At 32.2% G+C, this 13,457-nt stretch overlaps 2 protein-coding genes across 4 annotated transcripts; one reads left to right on the forward strand and one right to left on the reverse strand.

Annotated features, from left to right (window-relative positions):
* Positions 1-627: 627 nt before the first annotated feature.
* On the reverse strand, positions 628-5,493 carry LOC130893020 (uncharacterized). The gene is made up of 3 exons (XM_057798783.1): positions 5,217-5,493; positions 4,315-5,105; positions 628-1,367 (listed from the first exon to the last, which is right to left on the reverse strand). The coding sequence occupies exons 1-3, from the start codon at positions 5,491-5,493 to the stop codon at positions 1,350-1,352; spliced, it is 1,086 nt and encodes a 361-aa protein (XP_057654766.1). The 3' UTR covers positions 628-1,349.
* A 536-nt stretch (positions 5,494-6,029) lies between these two features.
* On the forward strand, positions 6,030-13,456 carry LOC130892903 (uncharacterized). 3 transcript variants are annotated; one of them, XM_057798595.1, is made up of 3 exons: positions 6,030-6,334; positions 6,550-6,793; positions 11,028-13,456. In XM_057798595.1, the coding sequence occupies exons 2-3, from the start codon at positions 6,605-6,607 to the stop codon at positions 12,168-12,170; spliced, it is 1,332 nt and encodes a 443-aa protein (XP_057654578.1). In that variant the 5' UTR covers positions 6,030-6,334; positions 6,550-6,604; the 3' UTR covers positions 12,171-13,456. The 3 variants fall into 3 exon arrangements, with proteins under 3 accessions (XP_057654578.1, XP_057654577.1, XP_057654579.1); XM_057798594.1 differs by having other exon boundaries at positions 6,030-6,217; XM_057798596.1 differs by lacking the exon at positions 6,030-6,334 and having other exon boundaries at positions 6,432-6,793; positions 11,028-12,713.
* Position 13,457: the final 1 nt, after the last annotated feature.

Below are 13,457 nucleotides of genomic sequence, written 5' to 3' on the forward strand. Positions count from 1 at the left end.
ATTTTTACTTTAATGGAATGTTCACTATTACAAAAAATTGTCGAAAATAACGTTAAAACATCGGATGTTTGCGTTAAAAATCTTGTAGCTGATTATTCCAAACAACAAGAAGTTGTTGTTTCTATTAACAATGATAATATCAAAGAAATAATAGGACATCGCGTATATTACAACTATCAATTAAAAAATTATTCATTTTTTATAAACAAACAATACAAAACTGCGAAACTGTTTTATTTGGTAAACATCGATGGAAACGCCGAAGATTTGTTCAAATTTTTATACATGTCCAACCAATTGGACGTAAAATCTACTTTTATTTTGAAAATCTATAAACAGGATATAGAAATTTTGGAAATTTTGCACAGGTAATACCAATTCATTACAATTAAACATAATTTGTTTCCAAAGAAATTACTTAAGCTGTTAAGAATCATCATGATAAATCGACTTAAACTTAGCTAGTTTCAAAATTAATTGAAATAGGTTGTAAGGAATAAGTTTTTTGGGTTCATTTAGACTATTTTTTACCAATTTCAATAGTTTAAAATCTATTTTTGCCATCAATAAAACGAGCTTTATTGAACAGAAATTTTTATTTGGTGCAATCTGATATATCAATTCTGGTTTATTAACAACTTTACATAATCTCAAAGAAAATGATTTTTTTGGGGCTAAATCACACGATCTTGGTGACCAGTTTGTTATGCCGTATGACCAACTCTTTTAGTTTTATATACTGTTCAACTTAACCAAAGAAAACTAGTGATGCAGCTCAGGATTTGTTCTGAAGATGCTTGATCCAATCACGACAGATGCTTTCCGACCTATCCACCTAGAGCAAAATTTCCCTAACCAATTTTTCACAACTTCACGTAGTAGTACTGAAAACGGCCAAAGTTTGAATGTTTTCGAAGGAATTTCTGGAACATTTGAGGATTAGAACTGAAGCTTACTTCCATCTTCCTCAATTACTTTTTTTGACATCTTCTTTCAGCTTCATAATACCGCGTTTATAAAATTACTGCTCCTTATCAGCAAAAAACTAAACCAGGTGCGATTGAAGGTCATCGTTATTTGTGAAAGTTTAACCATTCAAAGAATTGTCCAAACATCGAAATAAATGGTAATCTGATGGAGCCAGAACAACCAAGCTCCAATAGTTAGCTACGAGTCGCCAAAGATGTGTAAGATCTTCCAGTTTCATGATAGACCATTGATAGTTTCCGATTTGACATTTTTCTTTGATTTCTTTTATCCAATATCATTAGTTGTTGATAGTAAACATCAGAATTGATCATTTTGGTACTTGGAAACAGTTCAAAAAGCACAACTCTTTCCATAGGACCCTAACCTTCTATAGATTTCTGAAAAAGCCGTCAATCATGGTCATAAAGAAGATTTCAAAAAGATCGCAGATCTATAACAATTGATTTCATTCTTATTTTATCAACTACAAGAGTTGCTGGTGTTTCAGGTTAGCTTTGATATTATTATTTAAATAAAACACGATTAGTTTGAGAACACGTTTTACTTCGATCTTCTATATGTTCTAACCTAACTATCTAAGGCCCCCGCTTCCCAACTGTCACTTGCCAGATGACCATAGAACATTCAAGCTAGTACATGGCACTGTGAAGTGTCATATACGTAACATCTCCCCTTTTTGGACTTATATTGAAATAATTGAAATACTAACTAACTAACTAATACTATTAACTAGACATGAAACTAATAATAATATTTTTCCGCTATGTATAATAGTCTCTTAACATATTTGGTACATTGACGACCCGACCTGATCTTGTGCATTTGCTATTTGCTTCCTTGACACTTGTACATTCATTTGCCGTTTTATTATTATTAGTTCCACAATCGTTTTCATTATATACATCAGTGCTATTAGACAAACAAGTGTTCTCACTTGATTCATCAGCACTACTAGGTTTACAGTTTATGTTTATATTTTCGTTGTTGTTTGACGCATTTATAACCGTTGGATTTTTTGTATTTTTTAGAAAGGAAGAATTTCTTTTATAAACTCTGCCATTTTCATCACTCACCAAGTATGATCGTGGAGAATTAGTATTTGATAAGACTTTTCCCGGTGTCCAATACCCATCCTTCTTCAATTTAAATAGTATATCTTGATTTTCGTTAAAATCTGAGCTGCTACGTGCAGATTTATCATGATAGCTTTTTACTGCCAACTTTCTTTCTACTTTTTTCCCATACTCGTTAGTGGTTTTGGGTTCCAATAATCTGTTGGATATAGGCAAACCTGTTCTTAGTAACCTACTTTGTAATAACTCTGAAGGTGAGGCCTCAAGACCACATAGTGGTGTAACTCTGTAATTCAACAAATGAACAAATATTTCGTCTTCATTGTTACACTTTTTTAATAACTGTTTACATATGTGTACGGCTTTTTCAGCCAACCCATTCGATCTTGGGTACCTGGGACTCGTAAAAACACATTGTATATTGTATTGATTACAAAATTCTTTAAATTTAAAGCTGTTGTAGGGATTGTTATCAGATATAAACTTTGCAGGTAACCCAAAATTAGAAAATATTACTTTTAATTGTTTTAAGATTTCATCTATACTTTTTCTTTGTATTTCTTTCAATTCAATCCAATTGCTGTAGTAATCAACTACAACTAAATAATATTTTGATGCATATTCTAATATATCAGACCCCTCAAATGGATATTTAGGTACCTCGTGCGGTATTAGCGGTTCTTTTATTTTATTTCTGCTGAATTTCTCACATATGCGACACCTTGAAATAAAATTTTCAATATCAGTTATTATACCCGGCCAGTATAATATTTTCCTTGCCCACTTCTTTGTTTTTTTCCATACCAAAATGAGATTTATGTAGCTCTCTAGTCATATGATTTTGTAGTTTTTTGGGTATGCAAATTCGCTCATTGAAAAATAAAATTCCATGGCGAACCAGTAGATCGTCTTTTATTTTATAATACTGCTTTAGTTCAGTGTTATCTAATACTTTTTTATCTGGCCAACCTTTAATGCAATATTCAGTAACTTTTTTAAGAGTACTATCATACAAAGTTTCCTTGCTTACCTCAGCTAATCGTCTATTTGTAATGGGTCTTTCAATGTTAATCGTATGCACAACCTCTTCCATTTCACAATCTTCATTTACTTTGTCTTTTATGAATGACCTACTTAAAAGATCAGCTACATACATCTTTGAACCTGGTATGTACTCAACTTCGAAATTATATTTTAAGATTTTCAAGCGCATTCTCTGTAGTCTGGACGTAATTTTATTAATATCTTTTTGCTGAATGCCAATTATTGGCTTGTGATCGGTTTGTACTGTTATCTTATTACCGTAAACAAACGGATGAAACTTAATTAGACTAAAACAAATTGATAAATACTCCTTTTCTATTTGTGCGTACCTTGTCTCGGTTTCAGTAAGACGTCTTGAGCAAAATGCTATGGGTTGACCTCCTTGCATAAGGCACCCTCCCACTCCATACTGGGAACTATCACTTTGTATTGTAATAGGTAAGTTTGGGTTAAATATTTTAAGGGTTGGTAAATTACCTATAACTTTTTTCAGATTGCTAAATGTATTATCATGATCAGCAGTCCACAAGAAATTTACGTTATTTTTTATTAAACCTCTTAGAGGTGCTACTATTTCTGACATCTTTGGTATAAATTTCGTCAAGTAATTTACCATGCCCAGAATTCTCAGCAATTCTTTTTTATTTTTTGGCGCTTCTAAAGCCATTATTGCCTCTACATATGAATTATCTGGTTTTATCCCATCTTTGGAATAAACCTGCCCCAAGTATTTTACTTCCTTTACTTTGTATTGTAACTTGTTAGCATTAAATCTTACATTAAACTGTTTAGCTCTCTCTAGTACTTTATTCATTATCAAATCATGTTCTCTTTCGTCTTTACCAGCAATTATTAAGTCATCAAAATATATTGGGATATTTAAATCTCCGAAAATTCTTTCATTTACTCGTTGGAAAACTTCTGGACTACATGATAGACCAAAACATAACCTCTTAAAACGATATTTACCGAATGGTGTTATAAATGTGCATAATTTTTGGCTATCTTTGACCAATCCTATGTGATAGAAGGCATCTGACATATCTATCACACTGTAGATACTTTTCCCTCTTAATTTTAAGCCTATTTCTTCTGTTGTTGGTATAGGATGCCTATCTATACAAATATACTTATTTAAATGTATAGGGTCTAAACAGATTCTTAACTTGTCTGAATTAGGTTTTTCGACACAAACTATATTACTTACCCATTCTGAAGGTTCATCGACCTTCTCAATTATCTCTTTGTCTACTAACTCATCCAAAGTATTTTTTAGCTTTCCTTTAATTTTTTCAGCGACTCTTCTGCAATTACTTACAACTGATTTGTAACCCTCTTTTAACAAAATCCTATATTTAAACGGAACTTTACCAGTACCTTCAAACAACTTTTTATTCTGATTAATGAAATTTTCTTTAGGATCTCTTTTATTATTTAAGTTAACTTCATCCAGCTTGCATATTATATTTAATTTTACACAGGTTTTTAAACCAAGAATAGGTTTGCCTCGTAAGTCTACAACCAAGAATTTTACATTTTGAATATTATTTTTAATTAAACATTTTAAGATTATACTTCCTACAACTCTGATTTTATTGTCGCCATAGGCTATAATACTTTGCTCTGAATAAATTATGTCATTCTCCCTTTCTAATTTTTTTATATAACTTATTGGAAGTACATTACATTGAGCTCCAGAATCAACCTTAAACTTAATTACACTATTATCAATACATACATTTTCTGTCCAAATTTTTTCAAGTTCTGAATTATCATTCTCATAAATGTTGAATACAGTTAGATTGTTAATAACAAAATCTTCATCACTCGAATCATTTTCATCAACAACATTTACATGTTGATTACTATTTATATTTCTATTGTGACTGTTAAAATATTTACCTTTGTTCTTATTTATCTTAGTGTTACTAAAGTTATCTTTTTTATTGTATCCTGTTTTGCATCCTACAGCAAAATGTCCTTCCAGTCCACACTTAGCTCAGTTTTTTCCAAAAGCAAAACACTTGCCTTTGGTGTGTCTTCTGCCACATTTCAAGCAACTGTACTCTCTTCCGTTATTATTGCCACTGTCGCTAGTACTAGGGTTACCTTGGCTAGTACTAGGGTTACCTTGACTGTATCCTCTTCTTCGAATTAAATTCACTTCTTCCTTGTTTAAATCTTTTGCTTGAAGCTTAGTAGCTTCTGTTGTTCTACAAGTGCTTTCTGCAGTTTCCAGATTTAAATTATTTATTCCCAACAGTTTTTCTTGCAAATTATGATCTTGGACCCCTAAAATTATTCTATCTCTTATAAGACTATCTTCTTGAGTTCCAAAATTGCACGGTTTAGCTAATAATCTTAAGTCTTTTATAAAATGATCCATGCTTTCTCCCTCTGCCTGATTTCTTGAGAAAAATTTGAAACGATCAAACGTTTCATTATTGCGTGGTTTACAATAATTATCAAAAGCTGCTATGACTTCTTTGTAATTTCCTTTTTGATCTTCTGATAGACTTAATGTGCTGAATACTTCTATAGCCTCCTCACCAGCGGAGTTTAAAAACAAAGCGATTTTGCGTTCATCTGACTTTCCACTTAAATCGGTTGCTTTTAAGTAAATTTCGAAATGTTGTTTAAACTTCTCATAATTTTTATGAAGGTTTTGATGGCGGTTTAAATCCGCTTGAATCAATATTAAAATCTTATTCTCAACTAAAGTTCTGTATTTTATATTTATTAAACTCACTCTTCTTATTAATTCACACCTGACACCATGTTTCAGGTTAGCTTTGATATTATTATTTAAATAAAACACGATTAGTTTGAGAACACGTTTTACTTCGATCTTCTATATGTTCTAACCTAACTATCTAAGGCCCCCGCTTCCCAACTGTCACTTGCCAGATGACCATAGAACATTCAAGCTAATACATGGCACTGTGAAGTGTCATATACGTAACAGCTGGTATGCTCAGTGGACTTTCAAATGAATTACCAACATGAAAGAAATTTATAATTTCTGCAAGAAACCAAAGAAAACAGCCAAACACCTCTTCATAAATCCAAAAAGAATAAATCGCATAGCTGTAAATAGATAGTTCTCGTTTGTAAGTTATTTTCTGACTTATTTGAAAGTTACTGGTGAGTTTTCTAGTCTAAACGATACCTAAGAAGTTGTAGTCACTTATTTCGATGTTTTGAGGTTAACGAAAGTTTTGTTCAAGGTATCGTATCATTGGTTATTTCTCGTCGATATAGTTTTGTCGTTAATTTCAATTAGTCTTTTACTGAGACAAAATGATTCTACAACAAACATTTCTTGTAGTTTTAGAAAGTTCACATGATTTAACAGAAACAAAAAGTATTTATAACCTTGTATTAATATTTATTTCAGTTAGAAATATCGAATTCGTAAACATTTTTATGATGTTATTTTCAGATTTTATATACAAAATGTTATATTCATTCGATTGGATACAGATAATTTACAAATTATGCAATACACACAAACAAAAGAAAATAAATTATATTATACACATTTGGGAAATTGCGACAAGTTGTTAAAATCGAATGAAATCTCGAAACCAAAGTTCAGTAAAAGGAAATTTGAAAATGTTCGAGTTTTAGCTGGGATTTATCCGCCATACGTTCATAACGATAAATACACTGGAATAAGCAATAAGGTGAAAAGTTTTAATTAAAACACATTGTTAACATTTGGTTTGTTCCAACCTACTAGTCAGGACCGTACTTGGAACGGTTATGGGAAGCGTTTATATCAATCAATTTTTGTACGATGATTTTCTATGAATTACGACATATGCCGATCAATTTCGCTGGTTTTCCAATCGGGGTGGCACTTTCCTACAGGATTAATTTCGTTCATAATCAGCGTACCATGAGATTGAGGCATACTTGGACATTAGTTCCACTCGCATACATTCAATATTGCATCAACATCAATTGGTTGGATATCACAAAAAAAAATCGAACTTGGTGTTTCGAAAAACGTCTACAAGATCGTGACAAGCGACGAATCATAGATATTTGCACATAAACTCGAATTTAAAAAACAATCGACTTCGAAGTTAATGATCGTCTGTTTTTTTTTGGAAAAACTGGACCTAATATCACCGTTCCATTAGAGCAAAGTAAAACGGTCGGTTCTGAATGGTATTTAGTTGCTTCGAAAACATTAGGAAAACCATGACGAATCATTCTCCACCAAGACAACTCTTACAGCTCTTATATATCAGTTCAAATAAAAACGTTTTTGAACAGTCAAAACATCGAATTGATGAGTCATCCCAATCGAAGCGCTTCGAAAGACATCTATGTGTTGTGACAGGCGACAAATCCATGAATATAAGACAGAAACAAACAAAAACGACTCACAGTGAGTCACCTAGTACAAGCTAGGTGGACAAAAACATTTCATTCTACGGTTTGATTATTTTGTTTACGATAAATGATTTTTTGTTGTTTTCTTGAACAGTTATGCATTAATTGATGATTCAGAAGCTTGGCGAATACCTTTATTGAAAAAAAAAATTGAAAAATAATGTATTTAATCGATACCTATTGTTATAAGGAGAAACACTATTAACTCTATGTATAAAAATTTACATTTTTTTTACATCATACTATTTTCACATTTATTCTATTTCTATATGTTATTTATATGAATCCAGAGCTTTCAAAAACCACAATTTCTATACTAAATACTGTACCATTTCTAAATAAAATTTATTACTATACTATTTTTACATACAATTATATATTTACATACTTTATACTAATTATAATTTAGATTATAGAAATAAACAGCATTAAATTAAATTAGCAAACAAATTTTTAGTCTAGTAACTATCCTCAGATGATTCTTTATCAATTTGAACATCAGACGAATCAGGTGCTAAGTGATCTTCATCATCACTAGATTGAACATCATTTGCTACCTGATAAGTTGGTATTGAAGGCGGGACAATTAAATTTAAAATTTCCACCGGTAAATTCTCGGTTCTTTTTTTAGGAACTTCTCTAAGTGAGTTAATTACAGGATCGGATGTTATCAAGAGCATATTCAACAAATCTGTATTTGTGGAAATACGCGACATTTTCCTTGTATGGTGCTCGCGGAATCTACGGCAATCTTTATTTCGGGCCTCTTGAGATTCCTCCGAGAGCTGCCCGATTGGGAGGATGCATGTTTTTATAACCTCCGTACTATGTACAAGAATTTTGTGCACAGTAACAGGCATATAGTACCAAGGATACAGACTGAGGTAAAGGGCTCTGGTATCAGAACAAAATTGCTCAAATTCCGTCAAATTGATGTCATAGCCAGATGATAGCGTTCTTAATATAATACCGAAGTTCTTGATTAGATTAACATCCAATCCTGTAATCTCCCCACTCAGTTCCGGATTCATAAAAAACCTGCGAGCTGTGCTCCCATCATTTGTGTTCCCATAACCAGGTTTTGGTTTGTCTACAATAAGTTCCATCTGGTTTTTGAACTTCTGCTTGATTCGTTCCGAGCGCTGTTGCACATTAGATTTATCATCATCACCTCTCGCTTGCCATTTCTTTATATCCAAACGATAACTGATGTGCAACAAGCACTCGAAAAACCGGATCCAAGCATGTGAAGTAGACAAACCAAAATCATAATGTTCTTTTTTAACAAACACATCTTTTGATTCGCCATTCATCATTTTTGGAGTAGCACCGCAGATATAACATTTTTGTGGAGAACGTGTGTCAGTCAAAGCATTGCATACTTTTCCATCAGTCATCGTGAATAAAAGCTGATGGTTCACAGTAACTCGAGATTCGCCAACACTACAAGATGTTGGAATAAGTCGAGATACTTCATCCAAAACTTAGTTAGTTTCTGTTATAGTAAATTCATTTGTTTCCTTTGAAAAAATGAATTTTATGGGCCGGCAATAGAGTGTAGATGATGGCCGTGGATTTCGCCAAATTATATTTTGACCGTCACTCAACCTCAAAGGAACAAATGAAAATACAAACAGAAACTCGTCAGTAGCATTGGAGTTCGCAAACATCTGTTTGTAAGTACTGTGACCAGAGCTTCCGTCACATCCCCATTTACTAATCAATGTGAATGACGAATCAACAGGTATGTTTTTCAGAACTTCACTTTGTGCTTCAATTAAACGTCCAGCGGTTTTATCCAGTATAGCTTGAAGTTTAATTTCGGCACGTGTGTCTGTTACAGAAATATGGTCGGTAGATGGGTAACACAATCTTTTGGATTCAATTAGACTTTTATAAGACGGAAATACTTGATGACCCGCCTTCAGTGACCATTTACGTGCCAGTTTGTAAGAGTGACTGGTGCACTTAGAGTCTACATAATAAACCAATGCTTCGTCACTGGTCAACTGCCTCCCCCCACAAATAACATGAACAGGTTTCTTTTCTTTAGAAGATTCAGAACTTTTTCTAATCACGGTAGCAATGTTTCTATGACCGGACAATCGATTTGCTATTTCAGCAGCTGTGGTCAATTCGCTGGCACTTCTCGAACGCACTAAGTCTTCAACCCTCCGTTTTTTAGTTTTAAAAGATGAATCCTCAAAGTTATTTTTGGGCCGATCTTGAGGAATATTTCCTCCAAATGATGAGGAAGCACAGGGCTGATGCATGCTGAATTTAAATTCAATATTTGTGTCCTCTAACCAATTTTTATTGTCGTTCAAAAAACGGTCCATCATGTAATTGGCTGCAGCCCACTTTTGAGAAAATTTGGCAGAATAACTTGAAATTTTCAATTGCAAATATCTCTGGAAATAATCAGTCACACCCAATCACACCAAAGAAAATTTTTGCATAATAAAATGCAATAGACGAAAATTTCGGTCCTCTTTGGAATGTTTCCTCCATTCTTCAAACAATTCCATTTTTGATAAAATGCATACGCGATCTGAAAAAAATAATTTTAAAAAAATCGGGTACCAACGTGGAGCTATATTATATATATCATTAGTTAGCCTAGGGTAGTGGCTATACAATATTAAAAAATTAGCCTGGATACATGTGGATAAAAGTAGCTGCGTACGTTAGAAAATTGAATTGAAAAAAAAAATTCGAATTTTAGAGTAAATTTTCAAAACCCTATTATAACAGATAATGGCTCTTATTGGAATTAAATATTAAATGAAATAAAAAACTCTTTACCCTTTAAAGTAAAATCCATCACAGCAAAAGAAATATCCAATCTGTTTAGATGTTATATGAACTAATACCAAGTGGCAACTAAATTGTTTACAGAACACGAATTACTTTTTCACTACATTTAAACCGGTTATAACCCATTGCTCTCAAAGTTTGAAAAAAAAATTATACCTAGAATCGACGTCTATAAAGAGGTCATATTACTATAAAATCATCGATTAATCGATTCTTTGAATTGACTTTTGTCCACCTAGCTTGTACTAAACGGCTCACTGTGCGACTGTATGGCTCTTTCAAGATGAGCCAAATCCAAAAAAAGTCATCCGCTGTAAAACCCTTGTTTGGCACCCAATGATTTCTTCTTAATCCCGCAGATCAAAAAAAAATTGAGAAATCGACGTTTTTCTACGCCAGAAGAAGCGGTTGACCACATGTTCCGGAGGTACCTAAATCGGAATTGAGAAAATACTTCGTCAATTGGTTCAAACTCATGCAAGAATGTATTGATCTTTTACCCAATGATTTTTTCTTATTTCCGAAGATCAAAAACGAATTGCGTAATGGAAAAAAATCAAAACTTAAGTATCCACCCTCGTATTATCGATTCTGAATATTGTAAATGATAAAACGATCTTAAAAAAATGAATTTTGAAATGAAAAATCTTGTTCAGTGCAATATTTTTTCTTTCTTATGACACTTCTATTCATTTTTAGGTAGTAAATTTAGCATTGGAAAAATTAGGTTTGAATGTAACTTATACGTTCCAAGAAATCAAAATTGATTCAAACATTTTTAAAGATAAGTTCACAGGAATATGGAAAATGTTATTAGAAGGACCTTACGATATGTTCGCTGGAGTAGTAGTACCAGAAGGTACGGAAATGGGTTATTTCGAACAAACTTTTTCACCTCTAGAAGATAGTTCGTATTTCGCTGTACCATATTTATTAGAAGACGTCGAGAGGTTGTCGATTTTTCGTATTTTCACCACTCATTTATGGATCGTTATATTTCTAATCCTGATTATTCTAGGATTGCAGTTTCATTACATTATAAATATTTTGAAATTAGATCGGAAGTATACTAAACTAGAAATCAGTTTTATAATATTTCGTTCGTTATTAGAAGTCCCGACTTTTAAAAGACCCAATACCACATCGCTCAAAATTCTCTTTATTGTCCTCTTATATTTCATCACTATAATGAGCAACTGTTATAAAAGTAAATTATTCAATTCCAGCGTTAACGAAAATCCTCGACAAGCATACCGCACAATCGAAGATATAGTGAACAAAAAATTAAATGTCGGACTTCATTATGTTGCTGCGAGAACTATGATTAAATCTAACAACTTCTACGAGAAATATTTAGCCGAACATAGTGATACTTGTAGAGTAGATTCGGCTTGTCTAAACAAAACTGCGTTTGAGAAAAATTTCGCTACTGCGAAATTAGAAAAGTCGATTAATTATTTACTACCGCGATTTTATATAGGAGAAGACGGTACTCCACTCATATATATTTTGAAAAATTACAAATTGAATACGGTTTTCTTTAATTATTTTTTCAAAATGGGACATCCTCTATACGATAAATTCAACGAATATTTAATGATAATCAAAGAAAACGGTTTCGTCGATGATATTTATAAAAATATTAACGCCGCTAATGATTTAATAATGATGCAGAGACACAAAAAAATCATTAACGTTCCGCCTCTTAAACTATCTGAAATTTTTAAGGTTTTTTTAATATACGCAATATGCGTTGGGGTTTCTTTTATCGTATTTTGCGCAGAACATTTCTATCATTACAGAAATAATTATTTAAACAATCGATTTTATGTCGTTTCCTAAACAAATTTTATAAAATATTCATATGAAAACAATGTATACTTAGTCGTTTAGACGCGGGTTTTTACAACCAAGTTATCGTCTTCAGACACTGAAGGTAAACTGACAGTTGACAGATAATTTGGATGTAGAAACGCGCGTCAAACAGTGTAATCGTGAATATTGACGTAAACAGTGTATTCAGAATGTATATTCGAACAAATCAATCTCTACTTTAATATCATTAACAATAAATATTAGTAAGTTCAAAATTTTTAAATATTTACTTCACAATCGAGTTTGATTCAATTTTTCATACGCTTTTAATGATTTCAATGAACTCATGATACATTTTCAAAAGCGGATTTTTTGAGTTTTTGAAATAAGAAAAATAAATCAAAATGATATTGGGATATGACGACGAAAAATCTATAAAGTTTTAAGATACAGCAACGCTGATATAAATATGTCAAATTTGACATTGACATGATGATGTTTGACATTTTTAAAGGTGGACGTTTTGTTCTACGAGTGCTATTTGAATTGTTTACAAATACTTGAAACATTCATCTTGGTCAAAACGCGAAATTAAACATATTCTTTGGTGGTCGCAATTCGCTACAGGACGAATTTCTGAAGGTCGTCCAATACCGGGTGTTGTACCAGAAAATATCGATGATGTACGTAAACTGATGGATCTATGTATATGAACTAGAGACTAAACCACAATCGACTGTGTCTTCCAAGACAAGCCAAATCCAACAAAAGTTGTTCGTGCTGGAAGCCCTTCGAACCAAATGATTGCACGTTTCCTCTGAGTAACTGGTTATCGAAAAAATCAAGGAAACCAAGACGAATCATTCTCCAACACGACAAAGCGAGCTCTCAAACATCAGTTCAAACAAAAACGTTTTTGGACGGTCAAAAAAACGAATTGATGAGTGTGTGGCACCCAATGATTTCTTCTTAATCACCCAGATCAAAAATAAATTGAAAAATCAACGTTTTTTTACATCAGAAGAAGTTCAACCAAAACCTAACATGTTTTGGAAGTACCTCAATCGGAATTGAGAAAATATTTCTACAAATGGTTCAAACTCATGGAAGAATGTATTGAAAAACAATTATAAATATGAGATTTTATTTATTTACCTCAAAACTAAAATAGCAACCCTCGTATAAAGATTTACAATTGAAATTGAAACAAAATGAGATTTTTATTTATTTATATTGTTGAATTTATGGTGATATACAATAAGTTTTAAGGTTATTTGATTGTACAGAATTTTTAATAAAGAAAAGACAATTAAT

Source organism: Diorhabda carinulata, chromosome 4 (assembly GCF_026250575.1).
Source record: "Diorhabda carinulata isolate Delta chromosome 4, icDioCari1.1, whole genome shotgun sequence".
NCBI lineage: Eukaryota > Metazoa > Arthropoda > Insecta > Coleoptera > Chrysomelidae > Diorhabda > Diorhabda carinulata.

Bases quoted from the DNA above. Each gene is read 5' to 3' on its own strand.
- LOC130893020 (XM_057798783.1), bottom strand. From the start codon at position 5,493: ATGGATCATTTTATAAAAGACTTAAGATTATTAGCTAAACCGTGCAAT. The intron at 5,106-5,216 runs GTAACCCTAGTA...GAAAAAACTGAG, and splicing joins TAACCCTAGTACTAGCCAAG to CTAAGTGTGGACTGGAAGGA.
- LOC130892903 (XM_057798595.1), top strand. From the start codon at position 6,605: ATGCAATACACACAAACAAAAGAAAATAAATTATATTATACACATTTG. The intron at 6,794-11,027 runs GTGAAAAGTTTT...ATTCATTTTTAG, and splicing joins ACACTGGAATAAGCAATAAG to GTAGTAAATTTAGCATTGGA.